The following is a 27,502-nucleotide window of genomic DNA, read 5'->3' as shown; positions in this document are numbered from 1 at the left end:
CGGATCAGAGGTGACCCGCGTGAACGATGACGTCACACAAAAGGCTACTCCTATTTGCGCTGGCGTTCTTTTGCATGAGCGTGTCGTTTATAAACGCACCTTAGACGTAGTGCGGACAGGTATAAAATACTGTCGGAATTACAAGGCAAAACAATTATCCTTCCTAATGTAGACGTAGCCTCAGACTCAGGCTTTCACACGCTAATGCTCTGCCTTCAACCTCAAATGCCCCTTCGCCCTTCCATTTGAAATGTTCCATTGGGCTTTGTTCCTTTCCTTTTTTATCTTCAAACAGAAATTTGAGGCATAGCATAGATACTACAGTATACCTGATGATTCTATTCCAAGCTTCAGCTTTGGATGCTGCGGTGCATTGCCCAGTCTCCACTTCACAATCTGACCTCACCTTGTTCTCTAATAAATTTTGTTTTGTGGAACATTTCGCCAACCACTATGCCTGCACCAAAAAGTCACCACCACAAAAAACACTCTTAATATTTTTCTGGGCCTCCTTTATTTAGCATTGTTTACGGAACCCGTTCGCTGTGGCATTTTTACCTTTTTCATGCTTAGTCCCTACTGTGGGGGTAGTGTTATGATCTGGGGATGCTTCAGTTGGTCAGATATAGGTTCAGTAACAGCATGTGCTCAAAGAATGAGGTTCGTTGACTACTTGGATATACTGAATTAACAGGTTATTCCATCAATGACCCTCCCCAATGGCACAATCATACTCCAAGTTGAAAATACTGGAATTCGTCAGGCTCAAATTGTGAAAGGGAGCATGAAACTAGGGGTGGGAACCTCTTGGTACCTTACGATACGATTTGCAGTACAAAGGTCACGATAACGATGATCACACGATATGGCGATACAACGTTTATCGATACTTTGATCAGGAAATCGTTCTAGGACATTCTACAAAACACCTAATAAACAGAAAAACAAGCTATTTTCATCCTTCTGCTTTTTCTTTTCTTTCTTTTTTTTTTATCTCAGTGGACGTCCAATCCATTTAATGCTTAAACTGGGAGGGTGGCAGCGAATGAATTCCTTCCCACTCCTAATGGAATAGACGTCGATGGCAGTCAATAGCAAGCAATGAGTTTAATTTGGGGGCCTTTCAGGTCATTGGCTGCTGATTTTGTCCCTTCCTGTTGAATTTGGGGCATGTCAGGGTCACTTCCTGTTGATTTTGGGGCATTTATGGGTCACTTCATGTTGATTTAGGGTTACAGAACAGAAAGTGACCCTGGATTTTCCCCAAATAAATTGGCAGTGACTGAAGTGCAACAGGAAAAAGAGAAAAGTGACCTGTAAATGCCCCAAAAATCTGAAAGACTGGCTGCAAATGTTCTGGTTTCTAATGAATGAACGTTCATTCACCCGCTCCCAGTCTAAATGGATTTGGCGTATAGGGCTGTCAATGGCAGCCAAGATTTTGGTAGCCACTTGTTGCTTTCTTTTTTACATTTATTTGTTTATTTTATTTGTTTATTTATTTTATTTAAAAGACATTGACACCTTTTTAAAATGATATATCAATTCTTGGCGGGAGCATATTGAAAACCTTCTGGTATGCAAAGTTTCACGATATATCACCATTTCCATATTTTGTCACACCCCTACATGATCATCTTCACACATGGACGGAATTCAGAACTTAACTCCATCATAAATCGAGATGTGCTGGAGATGGTCTGGCTTAGTGGTCTGACTATCATCAATGCCAGACCTTGGTAAAAAAAAATAAATATACACTGGATGGAAAAAAAAAAATTCATGTAACTTTGAAGAAGCTTATTGAAACAATACCCCAGCGAATGCATGCCGTAATGAAAGCTAAAGGCGGTCCAACCAAATATGTATGACCGATTTGGGTGGGTAATGATTTTTTGTGTGTAGATGGCTACATGTTTTTTGGCCAGGCAATGTATTTTCCTAACATTCCTTTTATTCTGTCACAGTAAGGACAGGTTTAAAAACAAAACAAAACAAAAAAACTAATAATGACAAACGACGAACTTCATGCTGTACCAAAAAGCCCTACTATACTGTACTGTATTACCAAATGATTGATCAAAACATATTGTGTGCTGAATTGCCCCAAAATCCATTTTGTTAATTTTTAACTCATGGAATCAGGACCAGGTACTTTGACTTCCTTTGTCCTTCAGAAATACACTTTTTCCTGAGTAGTCACTGAATTAGTCAATGCATGATTTGTGTATGCATGTTGTCAAAGAAAGGGGCAAACGTACTGTGGAGACGGTATACTGTATAGTGTATACATTAACGCTGCCAGTCAAAGCCACTAATTTACTGGTAGGTTTTTACTTGTCATCCACAAGAAATGATCAAACCATGGCAGACCTGCCATTCATGGGCTGCCAACAGAAAATGTGATGATATACTCATGATAAATTTCCAGAGAAAATGCAATTTGGGGGCTTCACTTCTGGATTGATTTAATAGACTAGTAGCTAAGTAGGAGTCCACTCAACAGGAAAATCTGTTACTGTTCAGTTGATCAATGAAATGGCAATGCTGCAATTTGCAGCTACTGTTTAAAGGGACTGATCTGGGACTAATCCTTATTTGATTTTGATGATTCCTTTAAAAAAATGTTCCACACCTCAAATTTGTTGTCTTTGACAAACATGTTCTTTTAAATGCTTAAAGTACAATATTATTAATATGTATTATTATCATACATATATATATATATATATATATATATATATATATATATATATATATATATATATATATATATATATATATATATATATATATATATATATATATATATATATATACATTGTTATTATACAATGTTATTTTATTTTTCTGGACATGTAACAAAACATAGTGGAGGTTTTTGTGGTGGAGTGCTAGAACAGGTTAATGGTATTAATTCATTAAAAACAACAACAACAAAAAATGATAAATGACAAAATTGGGTTTAGGTCTATCCCAAACTATTTTTCTCCCTATTAGTCTGTAGACATTTTTTAAAGATTAGTCGACTGGTCTAATGATGTTGCTACCAACATTTGTTTCTTTTCTTTTTTTTTCTTTTAACCTTGCAAGTACATTTTTGGTGACGATTATTAATTCACAAAAACTTTTTGGAACACAAATTATTAATGTGCAAATAATCAAATGACACTAATAAATCACAAATAAATAATGAAGTCAAATTCTGAAGGCATTAACTAGTGCAAAAAAATGGAATGTAAACAGATTCAGATCACTGTGACTTCACTTTTCCAACAGGATTCAAAACAATCTTTTTTTCTATTTTTGTGGTATGTCTATATTGTTCTTACCATTAGAGTGAGCACCAGCAGAGTAGATAAATAAATGTCACGTATCATTGGAGTGAAGTACGTGAAAAAAACCTAATGTTGCACATTGATACGGTAAATAAATAAATAAGGGACGAGATTAAAGTCTGACTATTACGACGAGAGAAAAAGTCACATAATTAGGTAGGGGTAATGTCGCTGTGAGCCGCTACACACGTTACATATATGTACGTTAGCAGGGAGCTACGAAAAAAAGCATCAGTATAAATTTGTCGATTGATTATAATTTGATGTAGATGAAGCAAAATAATAAGTACTTCCTTATTTGTAAAACCAATTCTAAAACACTAAAAGATGCTTTCAATATTGTTGATTTTAACAGAGGTGGCAATGCGCTACGTAAAGTGCGTAGCTGCTTTTTCAGTTACACTACCCCGACATTAGCCCCTAATACTCCGTAGTACGACGCACATAAAGGCATCTTCAGTAAAAAAAAATGTTGTTATATAGACTTACGATCCACTACCTTTTGTGTCCTGTCGTCTTCCAAAATTATACCTGGGTGACGGCGCTTCAGGTGTTCATACGTGGCCAACGTGCTGCCGTGGTAGCCAAACTCAAGCATTGCAGACTCCACACAACAGTGACACCCTTCTTTATTTCGTTAAAATAAATCAATACTTTGCCTACTCTGGTCTGCTTTATGGGCTTTGTGCTGCTTTCTCTGCTTGCATCCCGAGTGTCTGGCATTCTCAACTTTCCACGCATCTATACATATATATATATATATATATATATATATATATATATATATATATATATATATATATATATATACCCTACTCACCAACGTCAAAGAATGACGTGTCGCTGTATCCAGCCACCATATTGTCCGTCATTGTTTATCCGTATTCTCAATGGTTTCAATGTGTCGTGCAATTTATAGTGCAATTCATGGAAGCCCCAGTGCTTTCAGACGCTGTCAACTCATTGGATGCGTTGCATAAAAGGCGTTATGTGGAATAGCTTCAGTCTATCCATTCGCCAGATCCATATTTAATGCCTAAATTGATATTTTTCGACCCGCTGTCTTCGCCGTCTCTGCCCGACATCTGCTACCCTGATATCCACAACTATCTTGTCCACACAAAATCAGCCTATTCTCACGAAAGTTTGAAAAACTTTAAGAGCAGCACTCTAAGCAACATTACCCCGTGTGACCCTTTACTTCCAATTTTCTAAAATGGCGACAATCAATAAAAAAAAAAGTTGACTGCGATGGCCGACGCTTTAAAGATAAGTGGATATTAGACTATTTCTTCAATAAAACACGCAACAACTGTGTCTGCCTCATTTGCAAAGAAACAGTCGCTGTTTTCAAAGAGTTCGATGTGACGCGATATTGCCAAACAAGACACGCTGACATGTACGACAACATTACAGGGAAGATACGCAGCGAGAAACTATAGCAACTTGAAGCTAGTTTAATTTCACAGCAGCGGTATTCCGCAAGAGCCCGAGTGTTGAAAGAGAACACCACAAAGACGAGATTGTTGAAATTAAGAATTAAAAAGCATTAAAAGTAGTCCGAGCAAAACGTGATGCTTAGAGTTGTCAAAATAAACGATTACTCGAGGTGAATAAAATTACTCGGAGCAGTTTTTAAACTCGAGTATTCGTTTCAGCTCTAATTGAGATGAAGTTTTGGTATTGACCAAATACTTATTTTCCACCCTGATTTGCAAATAAATTCTTTAAAAATCAAAACATGGGATTTTGTTTTTTTTTTGTCCACATTCTGTCTCTCATGTTTGAGGTTTACCCATGTTGACAATTACAGGCCTCTCTAATATTTTCAAGTGGGAGAACTTGCACAATTAGTGGTTGACTAAAATTCATTCATGAATGAATGAATGAATTACTAAATACTTATTTGCCCCACTGTACTACATCGATGAGGTAAAAACTGCCAAGACTGAATGGAAGTTAAGCTGACCAAATCAATCGATACCAGTAACTACCAGTATAGATAATGCTGCAAATATATTTAATTCAGTACGTAACACAGATGGACTCGGACCACAAACAGGATGTTTTTCTCATGTGTAAACATACCTGCTAAGAGAGTAATAGCAATCAACAGTGTGCCCCGCCTCAATTTACAAACCGTAAAGGTTGTTCTCAGCACTTTTATACAAAATTTCTTCAGATCAGTAATAAGTAAGCACATAAATATTATGCACTATAATTCATGTTTATATGATGGCATTGTTATTTTTGTTTGTTAGCCAAAAAAAAAAAAAAAAACCACATTAAAAGAAAAACACTTGTATTTTTTGTTTTAGAGCATTAAATGTATTGAATCGGATTAAAAATCCTGTCCCTCGTATCGAAAATTTTACCGTGACTTAACTGTAATGTTGCATCCCTAAAATATATCTATGGCGGAAAACACTCAGGTGACTTGAAGTGCCGCTCGGAGACCCCCAATTTAGCCAAGTTTCAAAATGACCGATATGCATATGTGATACATCTTGGAAAGCTTAAAATCTCAATTTTCTGGGGAAAAAAAAATTTGAACAGGAGGACATTTAAAAAAAATTTTTTTTTTAAATTTTTAAACAGCAAAACACTATCTGTAGGTGAAAGCACGTGAAAGCAGAGTTACAGACGCCATGACTTTAACGAGATATTATCACGTATTTACCTTGTTTCGATCCAAAAACTCAATGTAGCATGTATCACTGAGTGTCAAGACACAGCTGTGAATGGCCACAGCTGGATTTTTGGGGGATTTTATGGGTGAAATATGGTAATATAACAAGGGTCGTGATGCAGAAATCGCAGACATCAAGGAGTGGTCGAGATTTTCTTTTTCATATATTTACCCTTATAAACGTGTTTTTTTTTTTTTTTTTTTTAAATTTTTTTTTGTTTGGATCGATTATTTATCATCTAACATATCGGACAAAATGCGATAGTAACAAAAAAAAAAAAAAAACAATTAAGTGATATTTATGAGGTAGATATCCGTGACTTTTTTACAGATACCATTTTTTTCATTGTGACATAATTTGTTTAAAATATGTGAGTGAATAATTTTTATAAGTCTTTTTTTTTTTTAATGAAATATGAGACATCAATTAATGATTCTAAGCTAAACACAACAGACATTTTGAATAATAAATATAATTAATTAGTTTTATGGCTGAATTGAAACAAAAGCGGTTGCACGACGTCTGTAAACGGGGGTTTTCAGGGTAAAACGGACAAATTAAAAATAGTTCGGGGGCTTAATGCGCCATGAATCTGCTATGTCAGCATATAGACATATTGTTCTATCAAACACAACAGTTGTTTTGGCTTAAAATACAGCAGTTTCTTTTAAAGAGGAGTGCAAGAGCAGAAACTGCTTTTTCAGTCTTGTCTGTGTTTTCCGCCATAAATATATTATGTATATATGAAAACTCACCTTTAAGCGTTGGTGGGATGTTGTGCTCGTCGACGCATTTACATCATTGACTACGTCAACAACTAAGTTAAGTCAAATAATTAATTAATCTGGTACCACAGCATTTAGATGTCTATTTTTTTTCTAGGTCCTGGACCACTATGAGCGAGAAGGCTTCAACTTCCTATCCAAGGTGTTTAACTCATCACACTCTTTCCTGGAAGATCTGACGGGTTTGACATTGTTACACCAGGAGACCCAGGCAGCAGAGGTAAAACCAAGTTTCCTACCATAAATTTGTTCAGGTGTCCCCACATCATCACTAACAGCAGTTTCCCATATTTTATCAAAAGATTTGGGTTCAGACTTTTTGATGCCACTTCCAGTTGAATTGACATTCTTTGATCCTTTCACTCTAAATGTAACTTGTAGCTTTAGCTTAGCATTCTCATTAGTATTAGCTATAACATGGCGAATATCCTCTTAAACTCACTTGTTTACATCTCGTCGTGACGTCCGGGTGAGTTTAATTATTTGGAAATAGTGTACTGTTCTTGCTGAGTGCGTAAAATTATAAAAAGAAGTGCTGTGTTCGTTGGTTTGGTAGCACTAGACTGAATTAATCCTTTAAGTCTCAGTTCATCATTGTAAATCAGAAGCTGTTGAAGCAATAAAAAAAAAGCCTTTATGATCTACGTGCTTTGAAAAAATAGTATATCGGCCTGAAATATCGTCTTACAAAATCGGCTTTGGATATCGGCAATTGGCTGAATTTTTTTGGATCGGCATTTGAAAATGAATTACATTGGGACCACTTACGAATGTTAAAAGCTGTTACAAACTTATCACATATTTTATATCTGGTACACATTATTTTAAACTAATATACAAATAAACTACCACTCTGTTTCTTGAAAAATCTAATATGGCACAACCCTGGAATGGTGATAGTTTTTACTCGCTCAAAACTATTAAATGTTTGCAATGCTCCATCGTGCTGGGACAAGGTCACTGCTGTAAGATCATCTTCAAAGGGAAATAAACTGTTGCTGCATAGCGTTACTGTTCTCGTAGCAACAACACATGGTATATGCATATATGACACCGGAAATTAGTGCTGTAAAGTTCCACAAACATCCCAGAATACTTGCCAGTGGAATATTAGTGTTTCTCCTCAAGACTCCCCCTGACATGAGACCGAGGGGAAGACAGAAATAGGGGTGTTAGTATCAAATCCAGCAAAGCGGTGGGAAAATCCCACGTACTTCCTCACCGACTCCTACTCATGACACGGGGGCGGAAAACGAGGTTGAGGAAAGATAAGAGTGGAGGAGGGGAAAAACTGTCTAAACTTTTTTCCCCCTCTGCTCCGTTTTCCTTATGACATCTGCTGCCATTGAGCTCATTCATACCTGTTTTTATGATTGCATTGAAAATCACGGTGGCCTAATGTGGTTTATCTTGAATCAGGGTATGTAGCAATTTGTTTTACAAATACTTAAGGTAAATACATTTGCCAAATTCATGGAAGTTGAGAATACGTTTTTTGGGGGGGGGGGGGCTTTTCGCGCCATTCCACGAAATGTCCCAAAGTTGTTTACTTTACAGCTTATGTAACGTAAGATCACAAATGGGTGGCTTTTTTCTTTGTCTGCTGTGGGATCTATTTTCATATTTTGGATGACAAAGTAGTCAAAATCCTTTATTTCCACAAACAAAAATACATTAGGGAAAACTGCACATTATATTCAGACTCCAAATGTTAAGAAACCTCTTAAATATTTACTGTATTTGCTGTACAGGAAGGGAAGAAAAGGGAATTTAGCTGCATTTTATTTTCCTGGGATTCCCTGAAGTTTTTGCTTCTTAGACTTAATCATATGAGAGAGTGCTGTATGGTGACAGTAAACTCAACTTTCAGTTTACTTCACCATAGGTACAGTGGTATGAAAAAGTATCTGAACCTTTTGGAATTTCTCACATTTCTGCAAAAAATCACAATCAAAAGTGATATGATCTTTGTCAAAATCACACAGATGAAAAAACGGTGCTTTAATTAAAACCACCTAAACATGAACCTAAACAAGTTTTTCATATTTTAATGAGGATAGCATGCAAACAATGACAGAGGGTGGAAAAATAAGTAAGTGAACTGTTAGATTGGAAGCTAGGTTTATGTACACCCAGCTCGGCTAAAAAGAACACGCAGGAAGTCGATGTGGCTTTTGTGGAGTTTGGTAGCTGCTCCCCCAGCTGCTGTGATAGCAACCTTCTTTATTCAGAGGCAAACAAAAGGAAGGGAGGGGTCAGGAAAGCAACATAGAACATTGAATAGAATACATAGACCACATGGGGTTCCTAATGGCCCAGAACAAAGGAAAGGCTGACTAGACAGAAGTTATTCTATCAGGTGACTAACTATAGAGCCTACCCACGTACCACGTGCTCGCTGTATGGTTCCGCCCACTTGTCCGTCAAAACATAGTGTTAACCTGTTACGGCTACGTACATTTCTCCTATTTATGGCGTGTTTTTCTGCTCCTTAACATTAATAATCAAAATGGTGAAGGCGTGTGTGGCTGGTGGTTGCACTAACAGAGAAGATGGAAGGAGAGACTTGAAGTTTTACCGTATTCCGAGGGATCCAAAGAGGAGAGCGAAATGGACGGCTGCAATTCGACGTGAAAACTGGACACCAAAAAATCACCACAGACTATGTAGTAGTCATTTTATATCCGGTAAGATGCATTTAATATATATTTAGAGGGTTTTGGCCTGACAACCACAATTAAGATCATTGCTAGGCTAATCGCCGACAACATACGACGTAGTACGACATAGTTTCAAATTCAAGATGTTTGTGACTTCCCTTTCTTCCACCATCGTTATTTTTTGAATAATATTTAGCTGGTACCAAGTGAAAGAAACTGGCCTCGTCTACGGGGCTGACAAATAACCACAATTAAGATCATTGCGAGGCTAATCGCCGACAACATACGACGTAGTACGACATAGTTTCAAATTCAAGATGTTTGTGACTTCCCTTTCTTCCACCATCGTTATTTTTTGAATAATATTTAGCTGGTACCAAGTGAAAGAAACTGGCCTCGTCTACGGGGCTGACAAATAACCACAATTAAGATCATTGCTAGGCTAATCGCCGACAACATACACGTATGTATGTAGTGAGAGTGCTATCGCTAAACCATATAAACATTAAAACCTTAACTCCATTGACAAACGACATGAAATACATTAGACTTGACAGTGGATGTTAGCAATAACAAAAGATTTTGAATTGAAAATTTCGTAACTCACCTTTCCAAGCACAAGATAGATTCCTGCCGAATTTTCGTGGACGAGGACCTGTTTCACCCAACCAGCAACGAAGTATTTATAAGCCTCCAAGCTCTTGAAGTTTTTCATATTTTCGTGAGAATAGGCTGATTTAGTGTGGACAAGATAATTGTAAATATCTGCGTAGCAGATGTCAGGCAGACAGGACGAAGACAGTGGGTCGAAAAACATCGATTTGGGCATCAAATATGGATCTGGCGACTGTATAGAACGAAGCTTTTCCTCATAACGCCTTTCATGCAACAGATCCAGTGAGTTTGCGGCATCAGAAAGCACCGGGTCTTCCATGAAATGCATTTTAAATTCCGCCATCAATTGAAAACAATGCTAATACAGAGTCAAAATGACGGACAAGTGGGCGGAACCATACAGCGAGCACGTGGTACGTGGGTAGGCTCTATAAGGAAAGCATAAATGTTAATTGTATGCGCAACAATTCCAACATGAACCATCACATTTAAAATTTTGTGCCTACCCCTTTGGCAGCAATAACTTCAACCAGACGCTTCATGGAGCTGCAGATCAGTCTAGCACATCGATCAGGACTAATCTTGGCTATTCTTCTCTACAAAACTGCTCTAGTTCAGTCAGATTCCTGGAATGTCTGGCATGAATTGCTGTCTTTAGGTCACGCCACAGCATCTCAATGGGGTTCAAGTCTGGACTTTGACTTGGCAACTCCAGATCGTGTATTTTGTTTTTCTGAAAACATTCTGAAATTGATTTATTTCTGTGTTTTGGATCATTGTCTTGTTGCAGCATCCATCCTCTTTTTAGCTTCAACTGTCTGACAGATGGCCTAAGTTTTTCCTGCTAAACATCCTGATAAACTTTTAAATTCATTCTTCCATTAATGATTGCAAGTTGTCCAGGCTCTGAGGTAGCAGAACAGCCCCAAATCATGATGCTCCCTCCACCATACTTCACGGTGGGGATGAGGTGTTAATGTTGGTGAGCTGTTCCATTTTTCCTCCACACATGACGTTGTGTGTTACTCCCAAACAATTCAACTTTGGTTTCTACAGTCCACAAAATATTTTGCCAATGTTCTGTGGAGTGTCCAAGCACCATTTTGCGAACATTAAATGAGCAACAATGTTTTTTTTTAGACAGCATTGGCTTCCTCTGTGGAACCCTCCCGTGAATACCATTCTTGGCCCTAGATTTACATATAGTTAATGTGTGCACAGCGATATTAAACTGTGCCAGTGATTTCTGTAAGTCTTTGGCACATACAGGTAAAAATTGGTTTCAATTGCTCTTTAAGTTTCCTTAGGCAGATGGTTCACTTATTTTTCCCCCTTCTGTCATTGTTTGCATGCTGTCCTACTTAAAATATGAAAACCTATAAATGTTTGGGTGGTTGTAGTTAAATCAGACAGTTTTTTTCATCTGTGTGATTTTGACAAAGATCAGATCACATTTGATGGCAATATTATGCAGAAATGTGACAAATTCCAAGGTTCAGATACTTTTTTATACCACTGTATGTTTTTCAGCTCTTTTGGTTAGTGTAAGTCGTTCAGTGACCGAAGGGTCAGCGGTTCTATCCCAGCTACGATTACCCACTGTCAAAGTTTCCTTGGGCAAGACACTGAATCCTGAATTACTCCCAGTGGGTTGGCAGCATCGTGCATTACAGAAGCACCATTGGTATATACATGTGTGCATCAATGGGTGAATGTGAGCCAGTAGAAGGTGCTTTGGGACGGCAACATGTCTATATAAAAGCACTATACTGTAAGTACTCTCCAGTTAACTTTAACCAAGTCAAGGTTAAATGTCAAATGAAACTAGAGCTGAAACGATTACTCGAACAATTCGAGTATCTCGATTTAAAAAATTGATCGAGGCATTTTCTTCGTCTCGAGAATAGTTTAATTTTGCCAGCTCTAAGCATGACGCTGTGCCCAGACTACTTTTAATGCGACTGCATAATACCTGACTGCAGCCGGCAGCCGCTACAAACTACGCCAACGTTGCTGCAAACTACAGTACGCCCACATGATGCTACGGTGGTAGCGCAATATGCATCCGATAGATATCACACGCATATAGAACTACATGCGAAATGACACTCGGCAGCATTAGCACATGTGTATAGAACTGGATGCGAAATGACAGACTCGCTGGCACTAGTACACAGCCGCCATCATAAAGCAGTAGACTTCTCAGTGCTAATAAATAAGATTATCGTTTCTGTACCTTGCTAACATAACGTTAGCCCTGCGGAGGGGCAGGTTTCTATTAATTATGACTCCTGTCGATGCGTGGCTAACGTGTCTTAGATGTAGGCTTTATTTAATCTGTAAAAACACAGCGCTGTAGAGTAGGCCTTCACAATATATTGTTTGAACATCGCCATCGCAATATGTGCATGCACAATCGTCCTAATGCAGGTGGTGCAATTGTTTTTTTTTTTTTGTTTGTTTGTTTTTGAACGTACTGTAAACGTTTGTTTTGCTTCATAAAAAGTGTACAGAGACATGGTCTCCTGGATCCCTTTGATTATTCATCAATCAATTAATACAATGTGGTTATGATGAGTCAAGCAAAGCTATTCAAGCAGTGTTATGGAACCTTTAACGCTTGATATTTGTATATTCCAATTATCCCACTGTGGGAGGTGGGAGTACTAACATTATGGTATCTAAGTCCGTTACAGTTGATGTGAAACTCGTCTTTATCATATTTGTGTAAAAATATCACACTGCCACCTGGTGACCAGGTTACACAATCCAGAATGAGTTGCAATGAATTAATCACAATAATTCTTAGATTTGTATGAAAAATACAAATTTTAAAAAATTGTTTAATGTGGGGTATCTGCTGACGAAATTCAACCTAAAAAGGTCTTAAACTAGATTTTCAAGAATCATTCCCTTTGGTATACTGGTCATTTTACATGTGATTGACGGTTACGAGTGTTACAATGCTTAATAGAATGTTGCTTTCTATGTTGCTTTCTTTAGTAAGGTTTTATGATAGTCATAGTTTTACATCAATATTACACAGCTACTTTGATAAAATGTTTTGGAATCCGAATGCAGTGAGTAGAGTCCGATGCAGGCATCATTTGTAGCTTGAAACAATTTTTAGTATGTGCTCTTATTTTCCATGAAGGGGGAGTGTGTGCGTTAGTGTGTGTGTGTGTGCATGCGTAACTTTTCTAAACTCTAATGCACGTCACCAGAAGGCTTTAATATGCACTTAGGGCCTATTTTGGGTGAATCGTAACCTGAGAAGTACTTTTCATGCTGTCACTGCAGGGTTTTTGAGGGAGTTCAGATTTGGTTAAAGTTGACACTGAGCACTAGAGTGTGTGAGTCCGAGTTATGTGAATGGCTTCTTTGTGAGAGCAGTCCTGTCAAGATTAGGTTAGGAGCTTTCGGTTGGATGGAAAATGTGTTCCGTGAATATGGCAACTGGCCAGTTAGGTGTGTGTATTTTCAAAACTTGTTACACCATTCAGATCTTTTTTTTTCTTTTTCTTAAAGTGGTCCTGTCTAAATTGGATGTGGCCTTTCAGTTCATAGTTTGATTTATAGTCATAGCCATGCTATTGTTAGACAGCAGTGTTTAGCAGTAACTGCCTATTAAAACCTGTACTCTGACTTTTATGTCGTGTGTGCCAGCCCCAATTTGCATTTGCAACTGTCATGCTCTTCAAGCTTCTGCTGCCTTGCCTCAGTAGTAAATTACATACGACCAAGAGTAATTTTCATATTGTACCCCTTATAGGCACATTGCGTATTGGAGCAGGAGCTAGAGTGCAAATAACTTACATCACAGGTTTTATTGATGTCCAAGTATTTTTTCCCAAATAATTCTCAGTGGCTCAATGTACAGTATATTATTCTAAACTGGCCAAAATGATGACTCAGCAGTGTTGGTAATAACTTAGAGTAAAAAAGCGTTACTAACAGCGTTATTTTTTTCAGTAGTGGGTAATCTAATTACTTTTCTCATCTTTGCAACACAGTTACCGTTACTGAGGATGTAAAGGTGTGCGTTACTACATTGGTTGAATGACGCGAGAAATGTCTGAGCAACACAGAGAAAGCAGAGCGGGAGAGGGGAGGAGGGGAAGGGAGTCGTGACGCCGTTGCAAACGCGATGTTAGGTGGCTCCAATAATACAGTACCTGACTGCAGCCAACCGCCTACGAACTACGCCCACATGATGCTACGGTAAATATCACATGTATATACAACTCATGTGGTAAACACACCTGCTAAGAGAGTAATAGCAATCAACAGTGTGCCCCGCCTCACTTTACAAACAGTAAGGATTATTCTCAGCACTTTTAAACAATTCCTTCAGATCAGTAAGAAGTAAGCACATAAATATTATGCACTATAATATATGTTTATGTGATGTTGTTATTGTTATTTTTGCTTATTAGCAAAATAAAAAAACATTTTAAAAAAAGCTTTTTTCCCAGAGCATTTAATGTAATGAATCGGATCAAAAATCGTGTCCCTTCCATCGAAAATGGTACCGAACCGTGATTTAACTGTATTGTTGCCTTCCTAATTGTAACCATGAGCACTTGCCACTTAACAGTATACGGAAAAGTTACCATTTGTGTTAAAAAGCTGATAATAGCATTTATTTCATACACTGAGCAAAAACATAAATAACACACTTTTTGCTGCATTTGTGGTCAACTGGACTCAAAAGACCTCAAACTTATTTATGCATTAGTCCATTTCGCTCCAATAATGTTCACAAATCTTGTTAATCTATGTTAGTGAGCATTTATCTTGTGTAGACATTATTGATTACACATGATTATTGTACAGGTGTGTCTTAGGGCCCGTTTACATGGTGATGCTATGACACCAAGACGCAATGATTGTGTTGCGGAATGGCATCGCCTTTACTATGGCGTTAGACTGTAATGCTGCCTCTGTTCTGAGCAAGCAATAATGGATTTTGAGCACAGAAAACACCCCTCCTGCTCTCGCTCAATTTTTCGACTCCTGCACTTGTCGTTTTTTTTCTCTGCGCTCTCAGTTCAGCACCCTACTAACGTGTCACGAAGCCAACCAATCAGATAGCTAGCGGAGGGCAAACAGCCAACCAGTGTACTTCCGCTAGCTCTCTGATTGGTTGGCTTCGTTACACGTCAGTATTGTGTGCTCAACTGAGCCGGCTAACTGCGTTTACAATTACTGCTGGTGGCTACTGCTGGTGTTCTTGATAATAAAGAAAGAACATTCAATGAAACGATCCAACTGAAATGAGATTTCATTTTATTAATCAAAAGTTACCCAGCTGTTGTGATTTGTAACAAAGTCCTTTCCGTTGATATTTTTCACCCACTTTTTCGTAACTTCTTGGTCCTCTGTGTGTCCACGAAATACTAGTAGATGCAACACGGGCAGCTATTGCGGCGGCTTAGCGGCACACTTGTTTTTTTTTTTTTTTTTTTAAATTTTTTTTTTTTAAAGGTGTTTTCATTTTTCAAGTAAAGTACAGTACTCAGTGGCGTGCCTGCACAGTTGGCCACCACACACATACGTACCAAAAAAAAAAAAAGCCCAGTCAAAAGGGGCACTTTGGGCATGTAGAGGCAAATGGGCAGGTGCTCAAGCACCCTCCGCCCCCCTCTGCACGTGCCTGGAACATACTGTCGTATATGCCAATCCAGGGCATATGCATATGCAGGGCAACATGCTCAATGGGTGACATGTTCGGTGATTACAAGGGGCATGCAAGAACTGGGATCTTTTCAGAACTGCGTACAGATCCTTGCAACATGGGGCCATGCATTACACCATGTAACACATAATTTGTTCCCAGGTGTTCTAAATTTGTTTTGTTGCACTGACATATGAAAATACTTTTATTTCCCAAAGTAGCAGAATCGCCGGTAGCCATGGTTGTTGTTGTTCTTGTTGTTTAAGACAGCGCGCTCTCTCTTGGGAGGAAGCGGAAATGCAGAGGAAACTACAGCTGCTTAGATAAACCAAAATGGTGCGGTTTTGAAACTCGAGCCCAATGATTTGAACATTTTAATCAATCATTTTAACCAGAAAAGTCTATCGGTTCAAAATTGATTAATTGAAACATATCATCTTTGAAGTCACGTTGTAAATACGTCACCCACGTGCCACTGGTTGGTCTCATTTGAAAGTTGACGTCATGCCCGTTTGTACTTGAAGTCAATCGACCAAGTAAAACGGGAGATAATGTCATTTGAGTTTGATAGTTTTGTGGCCCTCATACTTTAAATGAACATTAAAACGCTGCATCGACCATGCGTTTATGTCCATATTTCCATCATTTCTTGTCCTTTTTTAAAACCGAAAGCACCACCAAAACTACATGTCCCACGGGCCATTGTGAGGTCACGAAAGACGGACGTAATGTGAACATTTTTAATAAACTGCCGAGTGTGGCACCACCATCACAACATTGCACATGTGTTTGTCACAGTGAGTCACTCGCATTAGTTGTTGGGCACTGTTTTAATATAGACTGAATCTCTTTCCTGATTAAATGCACTGTTTTTTGTGAACTGGCAGCTCATGTGTCTTAGAGACAGTGACATGTACGACAAGAATCCTATTTACATTAACGCTTCAATAACTTGTATCTTTACAAGCTTGTTTTCAATTGCACATTCGGACATGAAATCACATGAAAACAATATTATGATATTATACATTCAGTCGTTGTCTGAGTGAACACACAAACAGAAAGATATGTTTCTGTCTCTGCGATGTGCACACATTAATACAGTAGATCACGCAAGACAGTTTTTCTGGCGCTCTTGTCAAAATAAACAGGTTAGTTTTAAAACATAAAACTTTGAATGAAATAAAAGGTCACTGACAAGAAGAACATACAACATAGGCCAGATTCGAACACTTGGTGGGCCGTTTCCGACCCGCCGTCTGTAAAATTGACAGCCCTGGTTTAAAGGCTTAATTCTGTCTGAGGGCTCAAATTGCTACACTTTGCTTTTTTTCTGAATGTATTGATCAAATTGATTCGTTCAATTCTTTTCATTGAGTCATTCATTTCTGGAAAATATGGATTCAATGGTATGAGTCACTTCCCACTTCATCAGGAAGATTTGACAATTTTCTATATTCCTTTGGTCATTTCCAGAACACTACTGTTTTTCTTGTCATCTCTTTTTGTGTAATGTGTGTGGCCATCCCACACAAGAGGATGTGTGATCGACACATACAAAGACCCTTTTTGTGCACCCACCTTCCGCAAGTGGCCCTGCCTGAATGTCACAAGACAGGGTGGCCACATTTTCTTCTAAGAAGACTGTCTTGTTTGTCACTCTATTTTGTCTGCTGACATAAACCTACAGTATATATGTCCCTTTTAAATAGAGTATTCAATTCTACTTTAGAGCAGTCGGTTACAATGCTCAGACTGTCATCAATTTCCACTGTAAACCTGAAATGGTCACATCGAACAGTGGTCTCCAACCCGGTCCTCAAAGGCCCGCTGTGGGTGCAGGATTTCATTCCAACCAGACAAATGACAACACTTTTTCACTAATCTGGTGTTTTATAATTGCAATCAGTTGATTGCAGTCAGGTGCTGCTTGTTTTAGCAGAAACCTCATTGTTTCAACTATCTGTGCTGGATCGGCAGGAACAAAAACCACGACTCACAGTGGGCCTTTGAGAACCAGGTTGGAGACCACTCACGTAGAACATATTTTTTGCCGTACTAGAATAACGTGTAATTGCACATCCACCCAGTGGGCGGCAGTGGCGCTCTCATTTTCAGAGTGTTCAGTATTTTACATTAAACAAGAGCACACAGAAAAGAGCAGAGTAAATTGAGAACATATGACAAAGCGTACGTAGCGTTTGGCTTTATTTTTAATACAGTGGGAGACGAAAAAAGACCGGTATGTTTACTGTGTCCTAAAATGTTGGCAGCGGACAGCATGAAGCGAAATCAGTCAAGACGTCACTTACCAAGACATTAGATCCAAAACACCTTGGTAAGCCGCTTGAATTTTTTTCAGCATAACATGCCAAAAATTGCCAACAATCATCCCGCTTTGTGAGTGCTACATCAGTAACCTAGCGAACACTGTTAGCCTCATACAAGGTGGTATACCAAGTTGCTTTGTGAGTTATACATCAGTAAACTAGCGAGCACTGTAAGCATCATACAAGGTGGCATGCCAAGTGGCCCAGTGAAAAAAAAAAAAAAAACATATCATAGCAGAGGAGCTGATACTGCCTGCAGCATTAGACATGGTCTCGGGCATGCTGGACGATACAAGTGCTGCAAAAATAAAAACTGTCCCTCTGTCCAATGACACTCGTTTTTGTTTTATTTTTGTTTGTCACATTGTGCTCTGAGTTAATGTTGCCAATCAATTAGAATTTATTATCACTTATTGAATTTATTAAATGTTATTTTTCAGTATCAAATAGTCCAAAAATGTGCCGTGAGTATTTTTTTGTTGTTGTTGTTGTTTTGTTTTGTTTTTTAAATCAGGCAAATTGATGCGCTTTGTCTTTTGTGTTACAAACAAACCTCGTACCTGGTACCTCGACATACAATCGCTTCGACACATGATCTTTTCGACATCCGACGTAAAGTTTGACTTGCCATTTGTTTCTACATCCGACGACATGCTCGAAATACGACATGACAGTACCGCAGACAGATGCACGGCAAATTTTCTTGTGAGGGAAATCAACACAGGTTTCAAAAAGGTTTATACAGGTGGTCAAAAAAGGAAAAGGGGACCCTTACCATTGAAATGAAGATGCAGATTATAGAAAAATATGAGCGTGGGGGGCGCATCTGTGAACTGGCTCAACAGTATATCTCCACGGTCCTCCTCCGACCACTGTTCGCCAGTGTTTGTAAGTTAAGATGACAATTATTATTGTGGTAACATTGCCAAAGAAATCGCCAGCTTCGTCAGGTTTTTCTCATTTATTTCAGAACGTATCCAACACAAAACACCTCCTGACCGCCAAAGTTAACATTGTTCTCAACAAAACATTGAAAGCGAAAGTAAACTCTCAGGCGCTCCGCTCCTTCTGTGTGACGTCGACCACGCGGTGCGTCAGGTACAGAAAAAAATGTCTGCCACATTAGAACTCAATTCGTTACACTATAACAGGAATTATTATTATTATTATTATTCGGATTTTTATTTATAAATTATTTGTTTTGCTATGTGTAATTGCCTTTTGTAAACCAGCAGTATTTATTGAGAATTTAGTGTAGGTTTTTGGGCTCTGGAACGAATTAATGGGATTATAATGTATTCTTATGGGAAAAATCCTGATCGACATACGACCATTTCGACTTACAAACAAGGGCCTAGAAACGAATTAACTTCATATGTAGAGGTACCACTGTATTTACAGTGGCGGCAGAAAGTTGAGGTGGGGAGCAAGAAACATTTACTTCTTCCTGGAGGGGCGAAACAGAAAATAATTGAGAAGCATTGAGATAAAGAAATACTACATTAAACTCGTGTTGCAACTCTAAAGTCCAGTCATTTTGAAGGGCTTACTCCAGTCTCGACTCTCAAAACTCTTGTTCTTGTCTTAGTCTCAGACTGGTTGGCTATGTAGACTCGTGTTTTTTAATTCAATTTTCTGGTGTTACTCAGTTACTTAAGCCCAGTTGGCACCAAACTTTTTCTCGGTATTGGGTGCATGGTACCGCAGTTACTGTACATTAGCCAGAGACCTCCCTATATTGTAACAGTTGATGCTAATATTAATCATTGTGTCTTTTTCCTTTTTGTTTTTGTTTTTTTTAAAGCAAAACTTTAAGTACTTTAAAGTACTTTTACGACTTGGATCTCGCTGTTGTTTATCAGTTTTATCTTTTATGCCCTGTTGAGACATATGGTGGAATCCGGCAATGTACCAGAATTTACCCGGCATGCGATATGTGTAAACACAATTTGCCAGCTCAGCTGACACGGACATTTGCTGGAACTTTACCGGCTCACATCTAGTCACAAGTCCGGAACATTACCGGGTCGCGCTGTGTTTGAATGCAGCAGTTAATGTATCGCTTCAGAGGGCAGAGTTGATGATTTAGCTTAACATTTTGCTACACTGCATTTTCTCATTTTTCTATACCGTGAGACAAAATGTTTGACAAGCAGTAAACAAAGTAGCCTATTAACAAATGAGATCTGACAACTGTTCTGTGTTTTTTTTAGGGCTTAGTTTAGAGACTTTTTAATGGGATGGCACAGGATTCAGGGGTTAAGCAAAGGCAGTACAATTGTTCCGAGCATATTTTCAGTACATTATTATTCTTTTTAAATAAACGTTATTGAATGTGTTGCTGTTAGGTCTGGGGTCTTACAAAAGGTCTGACCTGGGGAGAGTCACATGACCTTGTAATGTTGCAGTATTATTATGTCTGAAAGCGGCGACAGACAAGTTCGACTAAGAATGGATTTTTTTTTAAAGAACAAACATGACTTTTGGTATTTTTCTAACCAATTTATTACTTTGAGTTATCAAGCACAGTTGTATAACAACAATTTTTGATTATCATTTAACCTCATTTCAATGAAAGTTGCATCACCTTCTGTGTCAGTTTATCATAACATTTCCAAAGTAATCTCTAGTAATCTCAAGGGTTTTATTGTATGGTTGTTTGATAACTGTTCCACTCTTAGTTCTCAGTTGCTTGCAAATGTAACCACTTAGGAGGTGGAGCAGCAGGACACCCGGCCCACCTACACTCACCTCCAGTCGTAGCTCCCGACGTAAAAACCTGAACACTGACGTTAAAGTTGTTTTAGTTTTGTGGTGCTCCCACGCTCTTTTCTTCCTGTCTCTCTCGCACTTACTCTCTTGCCCACATAAACACACTGATGCAAACACACACTCTGAGACACACACAGTGGCGTCAGAGGGCCCCATGTATGTCAGAGCTTTATCCAAACACGGCTACGGTTGCTACATGCAGCAATTATTACCAGATGGACTCAGAGAAAACACATTAGGACTGCCTTTTCATTATCAGCCTACACACACACACGCACAGTTCTTAGTTTTCAATTTCAGATTTTGTCCTTGGATGGTCCTGACTACATGGTAACCATTATTTTTGAAATAGCTCTCAGCATGATGCATTACAGTTTTCTTTTACTACTGAAAACTAGCTCTATGACTGTGTCAATCGAAACTGAACATTAAAGTAATCCCTAGCCACTGAACCTTGCCACAAATAGTGAAAGAAATGTATTTTACAGAAAAATTCTCTATAAATGTAGGTACTGTGTTTTCTGGACTATAAGTCGCTACAGAGTTTAAAGATTAAACCAAATTTATCAGAAACATATGGCATTGTTGACGAAGGGGAACCCTTTAGAAGCCCCCCCCCCACCCCCCCCAAAAAAAAAAAAAAAAAAAAAAAACGTAGGTAATGCAGGGTTTCCCCTCGGATTTTTTGAAGCTGTGGTGGTGGTGGGCTGCGTCGGAGTCGGACAACCCCATCATGTTGTGCCGCCCCAAATTTGTTTCATATCATGACAAATACGTTTTTTTTAAACAACATTTTTTTTCCAAGAACCATAACTTAAGATCTATTTGCAAAGTTTGCATCCTGCCTGGAAACACTTGATTTTCCTTGGGGAAAAAAAGGGGTGGGGGGAATCAGAAATAGGTGGTCCATTCATAGTCAATGTGAGGTGTGCTGCAAGACATTCCTGCTGTTCCTCAAGTCTGTCTTCACCTACACAGGAATTATTAAAAAAATGAGATCTAGGAAATGAAGACACTCAAGCATCTCAAACTTACATTGTACAGTTCTGTACAATGTACAGTTGACCAAACGTCTTACTCTGTTCATTGAAGAAAAATCTCACAGTTCAATGTTGAGATGTGCACTGTCAATGCAATAGCTGACAGTTGCCGTCAGGAGCACTCCCCATTCATCAGTCTGTGATGCCATCATGCTGACCTAGTCCATATTCTGAAACACATTCAGTGGATTACCCTTTTCAATTTAAATCAAATATGTTAAATTTACATTAGCCGATCTAATTTCAGTTCAAACTGAAGTGTCTTTGTGTTTTTCAGTTACTTTTCCAATTGTTAGTACAAATTCATATGATGATTTGTTTCAATGAGATGACAAATACTTCTTTAAAGAGCATATGACACGAGAAAAAAAGTCTTAAATGGCATTATTATGTGAATTAGAATCATATTTTGAGACGATTCGACTATATACAACAATTTAGCAAAGCACAGATGACGAGAAATTAGTCTTTTAATCTGCCGGTTAGCCACGCCTACCATTATAGGGCTTTAGCGTCCCCAACAGGTGGATGACGTCAGCGGTAGACTGGGCTCATCGGTTTTACTATTCAACCCATTGAGGGGGAATTATTCAGAATGAGGAAAACGCGATGAAGAGAGCCGCAAAATGTCATTGTTTCTGTCTCTTTACTTCAATATTTTTACAGGATATTCTTTTTATCCAAGTATTTTCCCCAACAGCTATATAAATGGCTTGAGAAGGACCAGTCAGCCCGTCGAGGGGGAACTATTCACAACGAGGAAAACGCGACGAAGAGAACGGCAAAATGTCATTGTTTCTGTCTCTTTACTTCAATATTTTTGCAGGATATTCTTTTTATCCAAGTATTTCCCCCAATAGCTATATAAATGGCTTGAGAAGGACCAGTCAGCCCGTCGAGGGGGAACTATTCACATCGAGGAAAACGAGACGAAGAGAGCGGCAAAATGTCATTGTTTCTGTCTCTTTACTTCAATATTTTTACAGGATATTCTTTTTATCCAAGTATTTTCCCCAATTGCTAAATAAATGGTATGGTCATGACAAATAACAGTCTTGTGCTGAATGGAATATGAAATAATAAAAATGCATTTATTCAGGACGACAAGGCAAAATTCCATAATGGTCAAAACTGTCGACTTCACCTTTACTGTCGCACCTCCCGAACGATATTTTATGACACCTAAATCGGACATATGTCATTTCCCTTCCCCGGCTTCGGAGAATGTAAACAAACCAGAAGGCGTGACAGCTAGCCGACATGCTAACCCGAACCGAGTGATGTTTCAAAGTCTTCGAAGTGGAAAATCACACAAAACTATCCTGGATTATTTGACATGACGACCCGGTGTTGTGCCGAAAAATAGCCGCCGCGCACAACACCGGCGGAGAGCAATTTACAGTTCGTTCCCCGGAGGAGGGTGGCTGAAGTTCTTGTGCAGCTAACGTGCTGCTGCTAATGAGCATTAGGAGAGCTTTTTACATGCCTATCAATGATCAAACGTAAGTAGTCCTTCATTTAAAGAAAGTTTGTAGTGTTTACTTTGTAATCGCTGTATTCGTATTTGACACAATACAAAACAAGATGTTTACTCACTTCCTCGTAAGTCCAATGGTCCCACAGTAAATATCCACGGTGAATGGGAACCTTTTGAAACTCCAAAAAGGCGCATACGCCTCTCCCTCATACAGAATGATTTTTTCTGCAGCCGTTTGGCTGGCGTGATGCGAAAAATAAACGTATTAATCCGCAAAATCATCTGAATCCTTCGTCCTCATACACAACAGTACACTGTAGCGTGAAGAGGACGTCTTCTACCGTACACGTCACAGCGCCCTCCTCCTCAATGCAAGACCGAAGCCGGAAGTCACTCATTTTCATGGCGCGGGATTAAAAAAACTAAATAAAAATAGCGATCGCTTCCACACACATCCAAGCGGCCCATATCATTCAGAGGCATAAAATACCACGTGTATTATGAAATAAACATGCTTTTTCGTGTCACAGGCACTTTAAATGCAAATACGCCATCTGTTTTTTTTTTTTCCGATAAGGATTATGCCAGATTATAGACAATGAACCTTTTTCAATATCACAATTTAAGGTAAAATAACACAATGATGATTATTCAAAATAATAGGTGCATGATTATAAACACTCACCTTGATTTTTGTGGTACAGCCACGGCTTGAACATTTTTGTCCATGTTGGGTCCCAGCTAGATTTGCTTTTTTGCTTACTTTTCCTACCCTGGACTGTGCACATTCCTGATATACGTCTCTATGTGTGATCTCGTCTCATTCAGTTTTTGAAAACGTTAACATTAAAATACAATGCTTGCCATGCCTATTTGGTTATTTCTACTCCTCCAAACGTGAGAGCTAATACCTTCACAACTGAAGAGCACCTGGGACCATGAGAGTTCCGAAATATTGAAATGGCCTGAGGTGTTTAATCAATCAAAATTTTAAAATGTGAACAGTTCCGGGAGCATCGGAGTGTTAGAACCGGATCCCATCGATGCTGGATACCCGATGCCCAACCAGTTTTTTCAAATCTTGGATTCTCTGACAATTGATTCATGTTACAGGCCTTAAAGGGCTAACTTATCTAATTAGCGAGCAATAAATGAGCGCGGCTGTGGCCAAGGACAAAGTATGCCGAGTCAGGTTTGGCCCGAAGCTGTGCAGCAGGCTAAGGCCGTTGGGCCTCGGCTTCTGTAGTGTGTCTTCAAAAGGTCTCTCGGGTCGCGTAACTATTGTGTGTTTTCTTCATTAAACCTGCGCCAGAGACTACTTGAGAGATGGGTGAATTTTATTTACGATGTAGATGGGAGGCTTTGCCAACCAAGGTATACCGGTACATGTGGCTGCAGCTGTACATACCATTTCACCAAATAACGGATGAAAACTTGAGTAAAATGTTTACTTTCTTTGATAAAAGCACCATTTCAGTGGGTATAGAGTGATACGTTGCCAAGTTGCTATGGCAACACCAAGGTATCACACTATTGCTTCGCCCTGTATGCCACTCTTCTGCCTTGTGAATTGAACTATCTGATTGGTCCACTATGTATGACAATCATTCACCCAAGAATCATCAAAAAACGAGTCATGTTATGAAAAGCACTGTCCACACAGCAAAGAAGCTGCGTCTATTTTTATTCCTTGAAGTTTTGAGAACATACTTAGTTGCACGCAGGGACTTTAGATGATGAAACACCATTTCAACTTGGGGTTAAAAAAAACAAAAAAAAACGCACTAGACAAAAATGCATCATGAGAAATGACCAGTTAAAAAGGCTTGAATAGTTGCAAAAATGGCCTCAAAACCACTTTCACAGCCTTAGGCCATCACAACATTGTTTCAGCCATGTTATTTCTGTGAAAAATGGATCGAAATTGAAAGCACTTTGTTTTGCATAAAACATATTTGAGTGGTATTCTTATTTGGTGACTCTGATGTTGACAAGCTTTTAAAACGATTAAGTAATTAGTGAATTAACTTACCGGTATTTACATTCCCAGCCTCAATCATTATTTTCAGCAATCTGACTTTTCTCTTTTTCTGACCTGCTTGTGTATTTCTATATGTGCATGTCATCGTTATGGTATCACTGCTTGTAAGCATGCATGTATTTCGGTGTCATGCAAGTATGCAAACAATGCTATGCCAGCCATGCTAATAATAAATACTCACAGGGAATGCATGTCTGTTATGTACCGGAATATTTCACCTCTCATGCTTCCTTTCTTGACATAGATTCTGCATTCAGTACTATACTTAGTCTGTCTTCATCCCCTCCGTCATTCACACACTAAATTCAGCAGCATTATGTCAGTCAGCAAGTTGACTTATAACCTGCTTCGCTAACTTTTTTCAATCCTGACCTGCTCAAAGGTTACTTTCCTTGCGAGTTTTATCTACAGCTAGATTTTCCCCGCTTTCTCGATCCTTCAACTCCTGGGCATTACTAGCATACAATGGATGCCATTGTCAGGAGTGTAATAATATTCCTTCCCTTCCTGGGTGGCCAGTGTACTGAATTGCCGCAAGTTTCCCAGAAATTATGCATGGGGAAAAAAAAAAACCTTGGGGATTCACTTCCTTGTACATTACAATTCTATTATATTTAAAGGAACATGATATATTTGCATTTACTTGAAATTAACGCCTAGAGGATAACTTGTAACCTGACTATAGCACACTGGCTTGTATTTTTTCGAGTAATTGCCAATGCCATGGCAAGTATTGTTAATATTGCTTTTAAAAAGTAATTAGTTACTCATAAATTGCTTCTCCCAAAAACGAATTGAGTTGGCAACTCATTTACGTCATTGTCAGAGTAATTAGTTAGTTAATTACTCAGCAAAGTAACTGGTGTTACTTTTTATGTTCTACACATTATCACATTATACATTCTTTAACATCTTTCACATCAATGATGTTTATATTAACTGAATGAACAATAAAAAAACGATACTATTTTAGAACATTTGGTATTTATTTGGATCAAATATATTAGTATGTCTTGAAATGTAACGTGACCCACGGACTTTCATTAGTATGCTACGTTAAGACCAATCTTGAAAAGTAGTGTCACCTCACATTTATCTCCAGAGTTAGTCATCATTCCTCAACATTCCCCAACCCTATTACATTGTCCCTTTTGAGGTATGCAATGCTAAAGAATTGAGGCCTTGCGAAGCTGTTTGGATATTAAGACCAAATCAGTGTTATTTTTGGCAACACTTTTAATTAGACATGTGCCGGTTACCGGTTTCACGGTTTACCGTGGTGTGAAAACGTCGCGGTTTCAAAACCACTAAAATTTTCCGTCATACCTTAGTACGGTATTCGCTATTTTTCATGTGCTAAAATGCAGCCGAAGTGGCTTGGTGCGGCAGCGCTCACCCTTCCCCTGTTTGTTGCCGTGAGTGTCAGTGACGCTACTGCTAAACAGCCAGCAAACCCCAAAACAAACCCTCCAAACACAAGGCGTACTTTTCTTCAATTTATTGAGCTCTCAAATCGTGGTGAAATATACAAATGAATACATTTAAAACGTTGTACAATTCGATTTTTCCACGTGTGATTAGGTTCAACAGGATAGCAGTAGCAGCATTAAAAAGTTCGCCAAAAACAAAACACACATTTTCCTTTCAAATTCAATATACAAACTAACTAAAACTTACAAAGACGAATGTTAGCCTAGGTTAAGCTGGGAGAGCAGCTTTGTCGAGGTTTTATGTCTCACAGACGCTGAGTGAGAAACAAGCTTGAATCAAGGGGGAAAGAAAAAGGACCGCGTCAAAGATCGCTAATTGTGAAAGGAGGTCTCACTCCTCACTTTTTTTTTTTTTTTTTTTTTTTAGATGAAACCTTTCCTCAACAATATTTACATTTTAACTAATTTATAAAACTAACTTATACATTTTTAACTAACTTATTAACTTATGAATTCTTTGTTCTTTTTAACACAAAGGCATGGCATCATGTAGACTAGAGTTGACACAGTGGCTGAAAATGGCGAAACTTCACTTGTGCTTCCCCCCCTCAAAAAAAGTCATACAGTATATATTTTTAATTTCATTT

At 38.5% G+C, this 27,502-nt stretch overlaps 1 protein-coding gene across 2 annotated transcripts in view; it reads left to right on the top strand.

Annotated features, from left to right (window-relative positions):
- Positions 1 to 27,502, top strand: part of atg7 (ATG7 autophagy related 7 homolog (S. cerevisiae)) — a 155,101-nt gene that overhangs the window by 78,579 nt on the left and 49,020 nt on the right. For both annotated transcript variants that reach the window (XM_057844854.1, XM_057844855.1), the window contains one exon: positions 6,911 to 7,033. In XM_057844854.1, coding sequence (XP_057700837.1) covers positions 6,911 to 7,033 — 123 coding nt within the window. The remainder of the gene's footprint in view (positions 1 to 6,910; positions 7,034 to 27,502) is intronic.

Source organism: Corythoichthys intestinalis, chromosome 9 (assembly GCF_030265065.1).
Source record: "Corythoichthys intestinalis isolate RoL2023-P3 chromosome 9, ASM3026506v1, whole genome shotgun sequence".
In the NCBI taxonomy this organism is placed as follows: domain Eukaryota; kingdom Metazoa; phylum Chordata; class Actinopteri; order Syngnathiformes; family Syngnathidae; genus Corythoichthys; species Corythoichthys intestinalis.
The sequence above is the reverse complement of the archived record's forward strand: the minus strand, read 5'-3'. Positions and strand labels throughout refer to the sequence as shown.